General features: G+C 41.3%; 1 protein-coding gene across 3 annotated transcripts in view; it reads left to right on the top strand.

Annotated features, from left to right (window-relative positions):
• The window catches only part of LOC122560276 (deoxynucleoside triphosphate triphosphohydrolase SAMHD1-like), a 75,140-nt gene that overhangs the window by 24,211 nt on the left and 32,020 nt on the right, over window positions 1-18,909 (top strand). For 2 of the 3 annotated variants that reach the window (XM_043710813.1, XM_043710812.1), the window contains exons 7-11: window positions 2,356-2,505; window positions 7,380-7,480; window positions 11,315-11,423; window positions 12,298-12,389; window positions 12,916-13,031. In XM_043710813.1, coding sequence (XP_043566748.1) covers window positions 2,356-2,505; window positions 7,380-7,480; window positions 11,315-11,423; window positions 12,298-12,389; window positions 12,916-13,031 — 568 coding nt within the window. The remainder of the gene's footprint in view (window positions 1-2,355; window positions 2,506-7,379; window positions 7,481-11,314; window positions 11,424-12,297; window positions 12,390-12,915; window positions 13,032-18,909) is intronic. The other variant, XM_043710814.1, reaches the window with a different exon arrangement.

The raw sequence follows: 18,909 nt of genomic DNA, 5'->3' as shown, positions 1-18,909 counted from the left end.
GAATGCTGGCCTACCTACTTTTCCTTTTTGCCCATCTCTCCTAAATTTTGAATATCCTTGGATATTTACTTCTCAATCTTTCTCAGCCTCCAGCCACATAAGGTGTTTAGACAGGCAAATTTACGACTGCACAGGAGGTGCACAGAAGCAAGGTCAGTATTGGATTTGAAATTAGAGAGGTCCATTTGGCAATGTGATACAGTGGGGAAGAAGCTGCTCTTGATCCTGTTAGTATGTCTGTTTAGGCTTCATATCTTCTGCCTGACGGAATAGGTTAGAGAAGAGTATAAGCGGGGTGGGTGTGGTGTCTTTGATGATGTTGGCTGCCTGTCCCCAGTAACAGGAAGTGTAGGTGGAATTCATGGATGGGATGGCATGCTTGCATGATGGTCTAGGCCGTGTTCACAATCTTCTGTAGTTTCTTACAGCCCTGGGCAGAGCAATTGCCATACCAAGCCGTGATGCACCCAAATAGAATGCTTTCTTCGATGCAACCGCAAAAGGAGGTGAGATTCCTTATGGACATGGCAAATTTCCTAAATCTCCTGAGGAAGAAGAAGCATTGTTGTGCCTTCTTGACCGATGCATCTTTGTGGGAGGATGAAGACAGATTGTTGATTATCATCACTCCAAGAAACGTGACGCTCTCAAATTCTCCACCTCAGTTCCATTGATGTAGATAGGGACATGTCCTCCTCCTTTCTTCCTGAAGTTAATGATCAGTTCTTTTGTTCTGCTGACATTAAGGGAGAAGGTATCGAAGATCCCATGCTTCTATTTTGAATATCAAGGAATTCATCCCTGGTTTCCAGCCAATATTTATTATCAATCAACTTCGCAAAACAACAATTGGATTGATCTGGTTCTTATCACATGGCTGATTGTGGTACTTGCTGTGCACACATTGGCTGCCACATTTCCTGAATTACATGTGTGACTGCACTTCAAAAGTAACCATTGGCTGCAAAGTATTTTTAACATCCTGAGGTTATGAAAGGTCCCATATACATGTGATTCTGATTTTCTTTTTTTTAATTTTGTTGTCACATGTACTCAAGTACACATTCCTGATGAAGGGCTTATGCTGGAAACGTCGACTCTTCTGCTCCTCGGATGCTGCCTGACCTGCTGTGCTGTTCCAGACTTTTCAACTCTGATCTGCAGTCCTCTCTTTCTCAAGACCAGAGGTGCAGGACTACAATGAAAAGTGTATAATATTGCCACACGTGGCACCATCCTGGGTACCAAGGCACCCAGGCACAAAAAGCTTATGTACAAAGTAGAAAGAGAAGCAAGAATTAAAAATTTAAGCATTACTTCATATAATAGTAGAAAGGTAAAGAAATAAGGTAATAGTTAATATTGAAATCTTTTGTAGTTTAAACTAAGAATAAGTCAAAAGTTCAATAGTCTTTGAGTCCTCCTGTTATCTTGCTCTCCGGGAGACCTCAGCTGTCTGTTCTCAACACCACCTCCAGAGATACCGTCACTTCAGCTGGAACTGCTGTCTCTCCAAACTCCCCAGTGCCTCGGGAACATGCTCGGGCAGAATCCACTCACCTGCTGAGCTGAGACACTGTCACAAGCTGCCGAGGGACCATGCCAGGATTCACTATGAGCTGCTGAGGGACCAGGCTGAGACACCAACATGAGCTACCGAGGGACCAGGCTGGGATTCACCACGAACCGCCGAAGGACTGGGCTGAGACATGACCACTAGCCACCGAGGACCATGCTAGGATTCACCATGAGCTGCCAAGGGACCAGGCTGAGACACCACCACGAGCTGCCGAGGGACCAGGCTGAGATTCACCATGAGCTGCTGAGGGACCAGGATTAGATATCACCATGGGGGAGGTGAGCAACAAGAGGGGAGAAACACAAAAAAGGGAAGAAAAGAGAGAAGGAAACAAAATAAACTGAAGGAGCAAAAGAGCTCTGATTGGAATGTCCTACTCTGCTGCCATCTTGACCGGAAGGCTTTCCTTCCTGAAGTATATTTTTTGTTTGTCCAGTTCTCCTCTCCCATTTATTTTGCAAATTCTGTCCTTTTTCTGCTGGTTTTCTCCCCTCCTTCCTGGTTAAGCTTCCTGAGACAGATCCATTGCCTGAGGAATGATGATGATGGTCCAATATTCCTTTGTGCCTCCAAGTTCATTAATAGGAAACCAAATCCTGAACGTCGCCAGAAGGATTTGGAAAAGCCCAGGGAGCTGGGGATCCCCAAATTGTTAACCTGGAATAGGGTTTTCACTCTAAGTCTCTGCATCTTAAAATGCTTGAGTGTGATACTATAGATTTCATTTGTTCTTCATCTGCATTGAATGATGACTCAATCTTTGTTCTTGTACAAAGCACGAAGAAGGTTCAAGGGCCATGTTTGACCACATGATCAAGACCAATAAGCTGGAGGGTATTTTCCACGACTATGGCCTAGTGTTACCAAAAGACCTTGACTTCATCAAAGAACAGATCGCGGGACCTGAAAAGTCCAATAATGATCCAGTAAGTGTTGATACTCAGCTACTGGGAAAGAAGCTGCTTTAAAAATAATAATGCACTTTTTTTGTTTTTATACAATGACTATATTGCAGACATTCTATTAACAAATTAGTGGAAAGGCCCAATGATAACATTCAATTGATGGAACTGGGGTATATGGGACTGGAAGGCAATGGGTTCAGTTTGTGTTCTGTGCTGGATTGGATGATCAGTAACGGGGAGTGAAATGACCAATAATTTAGAACTGAGAGTTCAAATTCCACCATGAGCGTTTACTAACATTTTTTGAAAAGTCTATAAATTAGAAAAAAAACAGAAAATGAGACTGGGAAGTCATTGAAATGTTTTACAAACTTAACTGATTCATTCGTGTCCTTTAAGAAAGTAAAACTTTCGTTCCTTGGTGGGTCTAAACCTACATGTGACTTTAGTCCCACAGTAACTCAAATGGCTCTGAGCTGTCCTTTGAAATGTCTTAGCAGGTTAATCGTTTGGATGAAATCTGCATTCACAGCAAAGAATTTGGGGAACTCGGAACCACTTTGCCATAATTTGCACTTTCCAGGAATTCATGTAAAAATGTTTTTGGTTGGGACAATAGACTTCTGCAGCTGTGGGAATGAAAGGATTTAAAAGGGACCTCAGGGGTAACCTTTTGATGGAGAGGGTGGTGCGTATGTGGAATGAGCTGCCAGGGGATGTAGTGGAGGCTGGTACATCTTCTTGGGTATATGATTAGGAAGGATCTAGAGGGATATAGGCCAAATTTGTCAAATTCAAGTTGCACTTTGCTGTCAATGATTCTTGATTGAAAGAATTCATGTGTGACGTCGATAAAAACATGGGATTTTGTCTGAAGCCATTAGTCGGAAGAAAACTCAGTGCTGCAACAACTGGTATTCAATCATAATGATCTCTAGGTGACCCTGAGGGGAGAGTTGGATTTTTGCCCCTTAGTGGGCATTAATAGAATCACAGAGATGAACAACACAGAAACAGTCCAAATCATCCATGCCAAACTGACATTTTAAACTAATCTAGTCCCATTTGCCAGCATTTGGCCCATATCCCTCTAGATCCTTCCTAATCATATACCCAAGAAGATGTACCAGCCTCCACTGCATCCTCTGGCAGCTCATTCTGTACACGCACCACCCTCTGCATCAAAAGTTTGCCCCTTAGGTCCCTTTTAAATCTTTCCCTTCTCATCTTAAAACTATGTCCTCTAAGTTTGGACTGCCCTACCCAGGTGAAAATACCTTGGCTCTAACACCCTGTCCATGATTTTATAAAACCTCTATAAAATTCCCCCTCAGCTTCTGATGTTCCAGGGAAAATAGTCCAGGCCTATTCAGCCTCTCCTTATAGCTCAAACCCTCCAACCCTGGCTACATCTTTTCTGAACCTTTTCCAGTTTCACAACATCCTTCCTATAGCTGGAGACCAGAATTGAATGCAGTATTCAAAAAGTGGACTGACCAATGTCCTGTACAGCTGCAACATGAATTCCCAAATCCTACACTCAGTGCATTGACCATTAAAAGCAAGCATACCAAATGCTTTCTTCACTACCCTACCTGCGACTCTGCTTTCAAGGAACTATGAACCCAAGTCTCTTTGTTGGTCAACACTCCCCAGGTTCTTACCGTTAAGTGTATAAGACCTGCCCTGATTTGACTTACCAAAATGTAACACCTCTCATTTCTCTAAATTAAACTCCCATCTGCCACTTCCTGGCCCATTTCCCCATGTGATCACGATTCCACTGGACTCTGAGGTAACCTTCTTCACTGTTCACTGCAGCACCAATTTTGGTGTCATCTGCAAACTTACTAACCATACTATATGCGCATCCAAGTAATTTATATAAATGACAAAAAGCAGTGGACCCAGCACTGATTCTTGTAGCACACCACTAGTCACAGACCTCAAGCCCAATAAGCAACCTTCCACCACCACCCTCTGTCTTCTACCTTCAAGCTAATTATATATCCAAATGGCTAGCTTTCGCTGTATTCCATGTGATCTAACCTTGCTAACCAGTTTACCATGCAGAACCTTGTCGAACGCTTTACTGAAGTCCACATAGAAAATGTTCACCACTCTGTCTTCATCGATCTTCTTTGTCACGTCTTCAAAAACTCAATCAAGTTAGTAATTTCCCACTCACAAGGCCATGTTGACTATCCCTAATCAGTCCTTGCCTCTTAAAATACATGGAAATCCTGTCCCTCGGAATTCCCTACAACAATGTACCAACACTGAGGTCAGGCTCACCAGTCTATAGTTCCCTGGCTTTTTAATACCAACTTTATTAAATAATGGCACCACATTAGCCAACCTTTATCAATCTTCTTCATCACTTTTTCAAAAAACGCATTCAAGTTAGTGAGATGAGTTGGACCCTAACAAGGCACTTAACAAGCTATAATCCCCCTTCATTGGTTGTTGCTTAGTGATCATCTCGCATTGTGCTCAAGTAAAGCATAAAAGATGGAGCGAGTTGCTCTCAATGTCAAAATAGGTCCCACCAGACTTTTTGTCTGATCTTGCCACAAATATCGCTCCAGTCCATGTCACTCAATACTTTTCAGGTTCTGCCCAATGAATTCAGACACAGAAATACATAAACCCATCTGTATGTCAAGGCACTGTTTATGGCAGAAAGATAGAAAGAGAGAAGAATCTAAAGAATCAGACCTGATTTGGCTGGGAACTCTCTCTCCCTATCTCTCTGGATGGAAAAAGCACGTGGAGATAATAGGGATCAAAATAAAACAAAGTCGAGAGTGTGATGCTGGAAAAGCACAGCAGGTCAGGCAGCATCCGAGGAGCAGGAAAATTGATGTTTTAGGCATAAGCCCTTCATCAGGAAAGCTTATGCCTGAAACGTCGACTCTCCTGCTCCTTGGATGCTGCCTGACCTGCTGTGCTTTTCCAGCAACACACTCTCGACTGTGATCTGCAGCATCTGCAGTCCCCACTTTCTCCTATCAAAATAAAACCTCAGAACATTAAAAATGCAAAGGGTAATAGAAAATAATCTCTACTACTGATGATCCAAGAGACCAACCAAAAAACCGCTGCCTCAGATTAAAACCTTACACCTGAAGGACGCCAGAAGAAATTTAAACTCTTTACTCCTTTCATTTTCCATTTGTACTGAACACTATCCCTTTCTAACTCTGTACTTGTGAAGTTGTATGCTTGACATCATATCTTTATGATTTGTCTTGGGGTCAGCAGAAAATAAAATCCCTTTTTCTTTCACTCAAGAAAACCTCTAATTGGTTCCTTATTTGTTCAGTGGAATTTAATTCACTACATTTTAGTTGGAGAGTGGTATAGTTTTATCCTATAAAGAATGTAAATCTTTGTTGTGGTCATGTTAAAAAGAGGGATGGCCATTTGCCCTCTCGCCTAGTTGTAATGCCCACCTGGAGTGCATTCTGTGACCTTGCTGCTCTCAGTATTTCTACCAAGTCGTACATAATGAGCTGATTCATCAGCTGAGGAAGGGTAGGTCATAGAAGCTAGTCAGCAGTATATTTGCCTTGGTGCCATGAAACTTCACGGAGACTGGAGTCATTGCTGAGAACTCCCGGGATGACTCCCTTGCAGCCCATTCTAACATCGCCTCTATCCATGTGGGACAGCTGTGTTAGCCCAGCCTCCCAGATGTTCAGTGAACTTCTTGGGTTGGTGACAAGTGGTCCATCTGTTTTTTTTTACTTTTCTGCAGTGGTTTGCTACAGCTGAATAGATCACTGGGCCATTTCCAAAGACATTTAAGAGTCAATCTCGCTTTTTGTGTCCGAGTCATATGTAGACCAAACTGAATAAGGATGGTAGGCTTCCTTCCCTAAAGGGTACGAGTAAACCAAATGGGTTTTTACAACAATGTGTTAGTTTTCTGGCCACTATTCCCAGCATGAAAATTTAATTCCAGTATGATTAATTGTATTTATATTTCACCCATTGCTGCAGTAGTGTGAACCCATGTCCCAGAATTAGCCTGGATCTGCAGATTATTACACGAACATTACCATTATGCTACCAGTTAGCTGTTCATCAGGAAAAATGTTGTTACCTCTGCCAACCTTTTGGCCAGTCAGTTCCAGATCGTCATTGTACTCTGGGTATAAAGAGTTACTCTAATCCCTTCTAAACCTTTGGCAATCATTTTCAATCAATTGCAAAGAGAAATAGGTCCTTCAATGCTTATGTCCGGGCATTTCATGTTTTTATACACCTCAATTAAATCTGCTTCTCAGCCTCACTGTTCCAGCTAATCTACTCCCTCCTCAAAAGTAAAGTAATCTAATTCTGGAGAAATCTTCATGCATTTCCTTTGTTCATTCGAACCCAATCACATCCCTCCAGTAACAGAACTGTACACAAATTTCTATGTTCAGCTCAACACACAATTTCTGAAGTACCAGCATAACTTTGTTGCTCTAACTTCCCTTTACTAACTGAGTTACGGGATATATTCCAAGTGCACACTAATCACCTTTATGACCTCAACCATTATCTTCGGGGATCTGTAGACACTATGCTCCCAAAGTCCTTCTTTCCTCTAAACTGCAAACTATCCTATTTATTCTGTATTCCTATGCCTTCCTCAAATGCATTCCATCATATGCCTTTGTATTATATTCCCTTATCATGTTTCTGTCTATCAGAGTGGTGCATCTTAGTGCAGTTTATAGCTTTCTTCCTCACTTTGAACCGCACAACCAATTGTTGGATCATGCACAAACTCCTTAATTAGGTCTCTAACCCTGAATTTCCATTGACCTCCTTCTGCACCATTACAGTTCTGTGATTCTGTGGTCCCGTGAGCTGTATCTAACTCTGGTACCATATCTTTTCAGTGGCCATATAAAGGTCGTCCCAAAGAGAAAGCTTTTCTTTATGAAATCATTGCCAACAAAAGGAATGGGATTGACGTTGATAAGTGGGATTACTTTGTCAGGTAAGCCTCGTCTTTTAATTTCTCTGATCAATTGTTGAAGGATATTCATTAATCCATTGTTTCTCACAGTAAGAATTCACTACAAACATTATAAATTTCATTAAAACCAAATGTGGTATTTTCTGGGTACAATTTCCCATGATCATTGGATCCTAATAGTGATGCACACAGACATATGCTCTAGTTTGGAGGACTGTATCAGAATCGGACATTTTAAGTTGCTGAATAAGGTAAGGCCCAGAACTTCAGGGTCATCAGAAACAGCTCTGTGGAAGCCCACTGGAACTTGTCACAAGATGTCCCGGACTTAACTAGTTTGCTACTTGTCTTATTTTTTGTTGCTCCTAGTCAGCTGGAAGAACCTTTTAAGTCAGGAAGAATGGCTTCACCTTCATGTTACACCCACTGCCCATCACACACCTTCCCACCTCCATGCTCAGCACCTCTTCCTTTCACCCTGGCTCACCCTTCATAAAGATAGTGAACATAAAGTCGCACCCCTTTAAAACTGAGATGCGAAGTAATTTTTCTTTCGAATGGTAATGTATGTTTGGAATTCTTACTGCAGAGAGTCGTGGAGGCCAAATCACTGAAAGTATTTGGAAAGGAGGCAGATAGACTTCTCAGATATTAAGGAGTTGAAAGCTATGAGGAGCTGGCCTGAAAGAGGAGCTGAGGCCTGAGCACATCATCAAAGAGCTTACTGAATGGAGGGACATGTTTGAAGGGCTGAATAACCTACTCCTGGTCCTATTTCTTATGTTCTTTACCATTGAGCAACTTATTACAATATTACAGTTCCCCCATTGACTAATGTCTTCATTTTGGAATCATGAGATGATTCAGCAGGAAGTGCAGGGCATATTAACTGACATGATTTCTTTAAAATAGAAAGTTGTCAGAAGGCAAAGGTAAAACTCGAAGGAGTATATCTGAAAAAAGTGAAAGGAAAGGAGAACTCAGGAGAGGTTATTAAAGTCTCCACACAAAATAGGACAGAGTGTTTGGAAAAAGTTAGGAATCAAATGTCAAGCACACTGCATAAGCGAATGACAATGAGAAGAGGGACGGTCAATACAGGACTGAACATGTTGGACGCAGTAGGTAAATGAGCTTGTTGTGCACATCGAAACTGCAGTAAGGACATGGTGGGCATCATGGAGACATGGCTGCAAGGGAATCGGACTGGGAGCTAAATATCTAAGGATATATACATCCTATCAAAAAGACAGGCAGGTGGATAGAGGGAGTGGGGTTGTCTTATTAGTAAGAAATGAAATTAAATCAATAGTAAGAAACAAAGTAGGGTCAGATGACATAGAACCTGTGTGGGTAGAGTTGAAAAATTAGAAAGGTGGGAAAACCACAGTGGGAGCTATGTACAGACCTCCAAACAGTAGTCAGGATTTAGGGCACAAGATAGACCAGGAGATAGAAAAGGTGTGCAAGAAAGGCAGGGTTACAGTGATCGTGCGGGATTTCAATATGCAGGTGGACTGGGAAAATCAGGTCGGTAGTGGATTGCATGAAAAGGAGTTTGTGGAATGACTACCAGATGGCTTTTTGGAAAAGCTTGTGGTGAAGCCCACTAGGGAACAGGTAATACTGGATTTAGTGTTGTGCAATGAGGCAGACTTGATAAGGGAGCTTAAGGTGAAGGAACCCTTAGGAAGCGGTGACTATAATATGATAGCATTTACTCTACAATTTGAGAGGGTGAAGGTGGAATCAGGTGGAATGGAATTACAGTTGAATAAAGGCAACTACAAAGGCATAAGGGAGGAACTGGCCAGAATTGACTAGGAGAGGAGCCTAGCAGGAAAAATAGTCGAACAGCAATAGCAGGAGTTTCTGGGAGTAATTCGGGGGACACAGCAGAGATTCATCCCTACAAGAAAGAAGCATGGTACAGGGAGGATGAGGCAACCATGGCTGACCAGAGAAGTCAGGGACGGCATAAAAGCTAAGGAGAAAGTATATAAATGAGGCAAAGAACAGTGGGAACCCAGAGGATTGGGAAGCCTACAAAGACCAACAGAGGACAACCACGAAAGAAGTAAGGAGGGAGAAGATTAAATGTCAGGGTAAGCTAGTCAGTAATATAAAAAAAGATTGCAAGAGTTTTTTTAGATATATAAAGGATAAAAGAAAGGACATTGGACCACTGGAAATGATGCTGGAGAGTGGGAAACAAGGAAATGGCTGAGGAACTGATCATTTATTTTACATCAGTCTTCACGGTGGAAGACATGAGTAATATCCCAAAAATTCAAGAGAGTGGAGAGAGCAGAAGTGAGTATGGTGGCCATCACCCAGGAAAAGGTATATGAAAAACTGAAAAGTCTAAAGGTGGATAAATCACCTGGACTAGATGGACTACCCCAGAGTTCTGGGGCACATTGTTGAAGTGATAGCGGAAGCGTTAGTGGTGATCCTTCAGGAATCGCTGGAATCAGGGAGGGTCCCAGAGGACTGGAAAACCATGAATGTCACCCCTCCGTTTAAGAAGGGAGTAAGGCAAAAAACAGGAAATTTCAGGCCGATTAGCCTGCCCTTGGACATTGGTAAGATTTTGGAGTCCATTGTGAAGGATGAGATTTCTGAATACTTGGAACTGTATTGCAAAGTCAGCATGGTGTCATCAAGGGGAGGTCATGCCTAACACATCTGATAGAATTCTTTGAGGAGTAATGAACAGGTTAGACCAAGGAGAACCAATGGATGTTATCTACCTGGATTTCCAGAAGGCTTTTGACAAGGTGCCGCACGGGAGGCTGCTGAGTAATGTAAGGGCTCATGGTGTTACAGGCAAGGTACAGAAGAACCTCGATCATCCGAAGGACACGGGCGGGGCTACTTCATTTGGTTAATCGAATTCCGGATAATCGAATGCTGGATAACATAGTTCAGCCAAGCAACCTTGCGATCTTGCCAGATAATCTGAAATTCAGATAATCGAATGCTGGATAATCGAGGTTCCTCTGTATATCATGGATAGAAGCTTGTCTGTCTGGAAGCTTGTCTTTAGTAGGAAGAATAGAGGCATGGACTAGTTTTTTAACTGGGGACTAAATTCAGAAATCTGAAGTGCAAAGGGCCTTGGGATTCTCTGAAGGTAAACTTGCAGAATGAATTGGTAGTTAGGAAGGCAGATACAATGTTGGCATTTATTTCAAGAGGACCAGAATATAAAAGCAGGTATGTACTTCTGAGGCTTTATAAAGCTCTGGTCTGACCATACTTAGAGTATTGTGAGCAATTTTGGGCCCCAGGAAGGATACCTCAAGAAGGATGTACTGGTCCTGGAGCGGGTCCAGATGAGGTTCACAAGAATGATACCAGGAATTAAAGTCTTAATGTATGAGAAACGCTTGACCACTCTGGGTCTATAGAGGTTAGAAGGATGTGGAGGGATCTAAATGAAACTTACAGAATACTGAACGGCCTGGACAATGTGGATGTTGGGAAGATGTTTTTTATTGGTAGGAGAGTCTAGAACCCGAGGGCACACCTTAAAGGAAAGATCTTTTAGAAGAGTGGTGATAAGAAGAAACTTCTTCAGCTGCAGAGTGGTGAATCTGTGGAATTCTTTACCACAGAAGGCTGTGGAGATCAATTCATTGAGTATATTTAAGACAGAGATAGATAGGTTCTTGATTATCAAGGGGATCTGGGTTAAGGATGGAAAGCGGGAAGATGGGGTTGAGAAACTTATCAGCCATGATTGAATGGCAGAGCAGATTCCTTGGGCTGAATGACCTAATTTCTGCTCCTATGTTGTATGGTCTTACGATGTGTCAGCCGAAATTAACTGTGTTTATCATGTTTCTGAAGGGACAGTCACCATCTGGGAATCCAGAACAACTTTGACTTTGGACGCTTCCTCCGGTTTGCTCGAGTTTGTGAAGTAGAAGGAACAAAGCAGATTTGCACTCGAGATAAGGTGATGTATGTTGTCAGATAGAATGGAAGTCTTGTTTGCTTGTGGAATATTTGCATGTCTGCTTTTCACCACAGACACAGGCACACGGGAGCCAATTGAAGCACTTCTGTTGTCATAAGCCAAGGCTGTGCTAAACTTTTCCTCCTTTTTAGCTCTACTCCTCGGATGGCAGGACCCATCATTAAAAACTAAATATAAGGAATTGTGGGGAAGAATGAGTGATCTACAAATTCACAGCATGTTGTGCTTTCTTTATGTTTATTCTGAAGAGCTGGGTAATGCTGACAAGGTTAGCATTTATTGTCCATTCCAAATTGTCCTTGAGAAGCAATAGTGCGGAACGTTCTGGAACTGATGCAGTTTGTATGTTAAAAGGGGAGGGAGAGGGTTCCAGGTTTTTGATGAAGCAGTGGTGATGGAATGGTAATAAATTTGGGCTTTCCAGCTTTGAATGGATGAGTCCAGCATGTGATTTTACACTAGCATTGAGATGGAAACAGGATGGAAAGGGTGAACGCAGAAAATTATTTTATGCTTTATGTACAGCAATAGCACAAGAGACCCCAAATTCAAATAAATAAAATGCCAATTTGATGACAAAAGGTTCACATTGATCAAATTAAAAAATTAACTGCAGGATAGCATACTGCAATACTTTGATGGAAAAAGTATAATTTGCAATGTCAGGATTAGGGCGGCGGGATCTTTAAAATATTTCTGATGCCTGAATAGCTTCCATGTCAGCAATTATTTGGTTTTCCAATTTTAACTAAATTGTACATCACTAGGTTCAGCTCCTATCCTACAGGATCTCTGTTACTGACAGATTGTGCTGAACAAGGATTTATTCCAGTTTTCAATATTTTCTCTGCAGGAAGCTGGTGACATGTATGACATGTTTCACACGCGCTACACTTTGCATCGCAGAGCCTTTCAACATAGAGTTGTCAACAACGTCGAGAGCATGTGAGAATTGCTGCAGGGATGACATGCATCTCTGACACTTGTTTTTCTTACTTACTTACTCTTTATTGTTCTCTCTTATTTCAGCTCAAATATTTCCCTTTACCCAGCAAGTATTCCTTTCTGCTCCAGGTAGTCTTTTGGAACCCAACCCTACACATGAACTGAAGGTAGTTATTGTCAACAGCTGGTTGACTCTCCCAAAGAGACATCTCATCTTAAAGGACTGCGCCTCTGACAGTGCAGTGCCACCTCAGTGCTGTGGTGGGGATCAGCCTGTGGATCTGGTGCTCAGGTCCTAGAGTGGGAAAGTTAGGAACACACTGACTAATTGTATTCTGAGCCTATCTCAAGGAGACCTAAGTCCAACAACAGGCCATTGTTGCTTTGGCTGATCACTGTGCCAGCCTATCCAGACTAGGGACCAACTCTGGATTTCAATTCATGGCATTTTAAAAGTCCCTTTTGTTTTAAAGAAGCAGTGTGGAAAATATTCCAGTAACAGTTTTGAAAATATTTAATCCTTCAGGATCACAGAGGCATTGCTGCTAGCAGATCCACACTTCATGATAACTGGTAAAAATGGGATTAAGTTTACAATGTCCAGAGCAATTGATGACATGGTGGCTTACACCCAACTCACAGGTAGGCATTATCATGTGATTGTGTTGGACCTAAAGCTGTTCTTTCTCAACTGCACTAAAGGAAACTCTTTGGTGCATTGTGCCTGCAGTGATTTATTTCAATTCATCATTAAGTATAGGAGTTGGAAGGTCATGTTGCAGCTGAACAGGATGTTGGTTAGGCCACTTGTTAAATACTGCATTCAATTCTGGTCTCCCTGCTCTAGGAAAGATGTTGTGAAATTTGAAAGGGTTCAGAAAAGATTTACAAGGATTTTGTCAGGTTTGGAGGGATTGAGCTATAAGAAGAGACTGAATAGACTGGGGTTATTTTCTCTGGAGCATCAGAGGCTGAGGGGTGACCTTATAGATAGGGTGAACAGCCAAGATCATTTCCCCAAGTAGGAGGAACCCAAAAGTAGAGGGCATCAGTTTAAGTTGTGAGGGGAAAGATTTAAAAGGGACCTGAGGGGCAACTTTTTCATGCAGAGGCTGGTATGTGTCTGTGGAATGAGCTGGTACAATTACAACATTTAAAAGACATCTGGATGAGTATATGAATAGCATGGTTTAGAGGGATATGAGCCAAATGCTGGCAAATGGGACTAGATTAATTTAGGATATCTGGTCAGCATGGATGAGTTGGATGGAAGGGTCTGTTTCCGTGCTGTACATCCGTGTGACTCCAAATTTTTATCCAGTTCCATTTTGTGCAAGTACTCAATCTGCTTCCAACACTCTTTCAGGCTGCACATTGCACAAGTAAAAGTGAAAAACTCTTGCTTCAGGGCATAGGTTGGAAAGTACCTGCAGTACTATATATGTAAATGCTGATGGACTATGTAAAATAATTTCTCAATTCCATCATGTTTCATTCACCAGTTCACTTAAATCGGTCACTTCCCATTATTGCTCCTGCTGCCATTAGAAACAGTTTTTAATCATGTTAGCGCGGATGAAATGATATCAGTCCGAGCCCAGAGTGCAGTTCAACAATCGGTAACGTTTATTGCTACAGTAACACCGGCGGAGACCAACCGAGGTCCGAATCTCAGCTGCTCTCTTGTTCCCGCGCGCTGCAACATATTATATACTTTTAGTTGTCAGGATGTGTGGAATTTGAGGATGAATGGGATGATAGTTCCCCATCATCACTGGAGTAGGTGCAAATAGTATGCTTCCTGCCGTCCCAGGAGAGTTGCAGGGCACGCACAATAGGGTGCTAATTGGTTTATGTAAAACAGGTCCGGGTATTATCTGCTTGTCTCTCTCTGTGAGGGCAGGGGCTAGCACCCCCCTTTGTTCCCTTGGGGTGTTGGTGTGTATTGGTCTGTCCGTTCCTGTCTGGTGAATGCCTGTCCTTTGTGTCAGGGTGGTTCCGTATCGATGGGTATGGGTGTGTTTCAGTCAGTCTCTTGATGTGATGAGGAGATGAGTTTCCATATTAATTAATTCCAGAGTTTTGGTCTATGAGTCATGGGTAGTGTTGGTCTAGTGTGAATTTGATCTGTCTTCTGTCTCCTTTCTCCCGGTCACGTGGGCGGACCGGCAGCTGCTGAGTTCTGTGGGTTTAAAGCTGCCACTGCTGTTTAAAACACAAAATGAATTCTTATAGTTTCCTGATGTAGGCATAGTCCCGTGGCAAAAGCAGGGCGGCTCTGATGCCCGCTTGCAATCATGTATTGCCTAAAATAATGACTTCATTATATGTATTGACAAATCACAAAATACATTGCAGTCAATAAAGTATATTAAAACGAAGTTACTGCTGCGTAGTAGGAATTATGGCTATCAATTTGAATTTAGCAAGCCCTCAGCAACATGAAAATGATCAGAAGGATCGATTTTTAATGATGTTGATTGAGGAATAAATATTAAGTGAGATTAAATCCTCGGCTCTTCTTCAGAATCGTGCTATGGGATCTTTTATTTCCACCTCAAAGCACAGACAATCTGTTGGTGTAACCATTTCTCTGAAAAGTGACACACATCACTGTGCAACTCACCCTCAGTACTGCACTGAAGTATCAGCCTTTGCAATCTCTCAAAATCCATTGTTGTTTTCAGTAACATATTAAATCCTTTCAATTTCATTGCTTTAAGGAGACGAATGTAAGCTTCTCTAGTGTCTCCAAATAATTGAAGTTCCTCATCCCTTGTAGCGGCCTGATAAATCTGAATGCACCTCTTCATACACTGAATCTTCCTAATATGCAGTTGCTAAATTTGTTGATGATACAAAGGTAGCTAAGAAAAGGACACGAGGATTCTGCAAAGACATAGGGATAGATAAATAAACATGCAAAAGTTTGGCGGATGAGAATGAAAATATGAACTTGTCCAATTTTGTGTATTATTTAAATGGAGAGAGATGACAGAACTCAGAGGTACAGAGGGATCTGGGTGCCCTGGTACATGAATCAGCATGCAGATGCAGTAAGTAATTTGGAGGGCAAAAGGAATATTTATTTAACTTTATTGAAAAGGAGGTGGCATATTAAAGTGAGAAACTCTTGCTTCAGGGCATTGGTTGCAGTGTACTTGCAGTATTGTATAAGTATTTGCTAATACCTTGGGTAAAGGGGCTCTCTTATGAAGAAAGATTTAGCAGGTTTGGTCTACACTTATTGGAGTTTGGAACAATGAAAGGTGATTAGATTGAATATATGCAAGGCTGAGTTAGAAAGAGTTTTGTTTGAGAAGGGAGTTAAGATCTATGCACAACAGGCAATAAAAGAGAGATGAGACCACAATTAGATCAGGCATAATCTTGTTGAGTGACAGAGAAGACTTAATGGACAGAATGGCCTTGCTCTTGCTCCTGTTTCTTGTGTTCTCATTTATAGATAGATAGATAGATTTAGATAGATAGATAGATGGAGAGATAGATAGATGGAGAGATATATAGATAGATAGATAGACAGACAGACAGACAGACAAATAGATACGAAAGAAAGAAGCTGAAAACATTGGAGCCCTATCCGTTGTTTTCCAAAGATGACATTAATAAGAAGATTGCAGGCATTCGCTTGATACGAATAAAAGTGATTTTATGTCTGGGTGGCAGAAGACCTAAGTCATAATGTTGCCATGGAAATGGAGGAGGGTTTGGAGGTGGGCACACTGGCAGTTTTGTCACACAGTGTGTCATGCTGCTTGTTTGTTACTACTTCCATGCTATATTTCCAGAAGTAGTATTTAAGGAGTGTTACGACGTAGGCCAAGTCAAATCGAACCAGCCTTACTATCACTGGTTTCACAACACAGTGAAATTAAAATATTAATTAACCCTCAAAATTGCCGAGTTGTTTCTTACTGGGCTTTATGAATGACACCAAGTTTATAACTTAAACAAAGTTAACAAGTTATTATTCATACTGTAACTTTAGCAGAGCAAAGCTAAACAAGATAATTAATGTCTATGTCTTCTTTGATTACGACCTTCTCTCACAGACATAGACGGCCACAGAATAAATTAATAGTAAATAAAGGAATTGTAACTTTCCAGTTCACTTAAGCAGTTTTGAATGATAGTTGCTAAGCCTTTATGCAATCCTTCATGCAATCCTTAGAACACAAATCAACCTGAACTCTCATCATCACCATCAATTGCTAGTCCTCATATGTTATTAGCTGATCCGAAGAGAATAGGTCCATTTTGCACACTCCTTTTTCTCAGTCACACCTGATCAGACATCAGACAGAATAGCAAATGAGATCTAATGGGTATGAGTGCACAAGTTAGGAAACTGTGTTCCTGAGCAGACAATAGACTTTTCCTTCTCTCTCTGTTGGTCATGATTTCGACTACCAGGAGCAGTGAAGCTACCCAGTTGAAGTCAACAGCCTTGTTTTCAATTAGTCTCAATAATGCCATTCACTTTCGGAATGAGCCCTTCCTCGAACGTTGTCTGTTCCTTTCTCCTGTAGGATGAGGATGGTCAGTTTAATCACTGTGAAACCTTCCAGACTCTCATGATGCACATGATGTCATTGCCTGAGTTTACCTGACCATTCTCCAAGAGCTAAGATGATTTCATTCCGTCATGTGAAAGGTGGCAAGAGACACATTTCTTCAAAGCAGAAATGCAGAAATGTTAAACCACAGAGGAGCCCTTTAGGCAGTCAGATCTGCACTGGCCTCCCAAGATAATAGTCCAATTTCCTCCTGAATGCTTCAATTGAATTTGCTTTCATCGCACTGTCAGGCAGCACATTTGACACCATAACCACTCACTGCATGAAAATGTTCCTCCTGGTGTCTGCATTGCTTCTTTTGCCAATTACTTTGAATCTGTTTCCTCTTTTTCTCAATCCTTCCAATAATGAGAACAGCTTCTCCCTACCTATTCAGTCCAGTTTCCTTTGGATACGTGATTTTGGATACATCTATCAAACCTCATTTTGACCTCTCCAAGGAAATAATCGTAACTTCTCCAATGTGTCTACTTCAAGTTCTTCATCCCTGGAACTTTTCTTGTGAATCTTTTCTGTCATGCATTCATATCTTTCCTAAAGTATAAATCCCCAAAGCAGACAGTATTCCAGCTGAGGCTGGATCAATTTTATAAAAGCTTAACACAACTTTGTTGTTACATTTGATTCTTTTGTTAACAAAGCCTAAAGATACTGCATGATTTATTTACTGCATTTTCAATCTGTCCTGCAACCTTCATTGATTTATGCACAAGTACATATATCCCAACACACTCTTTTGCACTGTGACATAAAGTATATATCATCTGTCCCTCTCTCTTCTTGACTGCATAATTTTAGGCTTCTGTGAAATTCTATTGATCATTTGTACGTTCATACTGCTAGCCTATTGCAATCAATTCATTTCATTCTCACTTTGCCACACCTACAAATTGGTATCATTGGCAAATTTTGAAATTTTAATCTTTTTCCACTTTGCAAGTCTTTTACATCTATCAAAGAAATTGTGACCCATGTACTGATCCTTAGGGAACACCACTATCTACTATACTCCAAACTAAAAACAACTATTTCCCATGACTTACTGATTTTCTTTTGTCCTTTATCCAATTTTTCATCCAAACTGCCACTGACCCTCCTTTCCAGAAGCCACAATTTTGTTAACTCATCTTCTCAGTCATCAGCTTGTTACACTGAATGCTGTCAATCACAGTCAACCTGTTAACTGTCAGTCACCACTGAAGGATGCATTTTGTATGGCAACAGTTCAATCAGAGATGGAAATGTGTTGCTGGAAAAGCGCAGCAGGTCAGGCAGCACCTAGGGAACAGGAGAATCGACGTTTCGGGCATTAGCCCTTCTTCAGCAACACATTTCCATCTCTGATCTCCAGCATCTGCAGACCTCACTTTCTCCTCAAACGGTTCAATCAGAGTCTACTTAGAGCTTTAGACATGTACAGCATGGAAACAAACACTTCGGTCTCACTCATCCGTGCTGACCAGAAATTCTAAATAAATCTAGTTCCATTTGCCAGCATTTGGCCCATATCTCTACATACATTTTTCTATTCATGCACCCATCTAACTAACTAATCAAAACACTCTTCCCTTGCAGAATAAATGACGGTTTTCTCTTTTAATTAGTATTCTTGCAAATTCTCCTGTTTGCAAGGCGTAAACAGTCAACAAAGTGTCTGTTTTATTCAATAATATTCAAGTGATGTTTTCTCAAACAGTTTCTTAAAACTCACATGGACTACATCCACTGTATTCCCTTCATCAAACCTCTCCAACAAAATAATTTGAATGAAACAAACACATCCACATTGGCCTTTCTTAATTAATGCAAACCATTCCCCATGTGACTTTTAATTTTATCCCTGATGGTTGTCTTTGAACCTTACCCACCAATGAGATTAAACTGACCTGCACTTTTTCTTGAATAGGTTTGTCACATTTGCT

This window comes from Chiloscyllium plagiosum, chromosome 20 (genome assembly GCF_004010195.1).
Source record: "Chiloscyllium plagiosum isolate BGI_BamShark_2017 chromosome 20, ASM401019v2, whole genome shotgun sequence".
In the NCBI taxonomy this organism is placed as follows: Eukaryota; Metazoa; Chordata; class Chondrichthyes; order Orectolobiformes; family Hemiscylliidae; genus Chiloscyllium; species Chiloscyllium plagiosum.
This window is presented reverse-complemented; position numbering and strand designations above follow the sequence as displayed.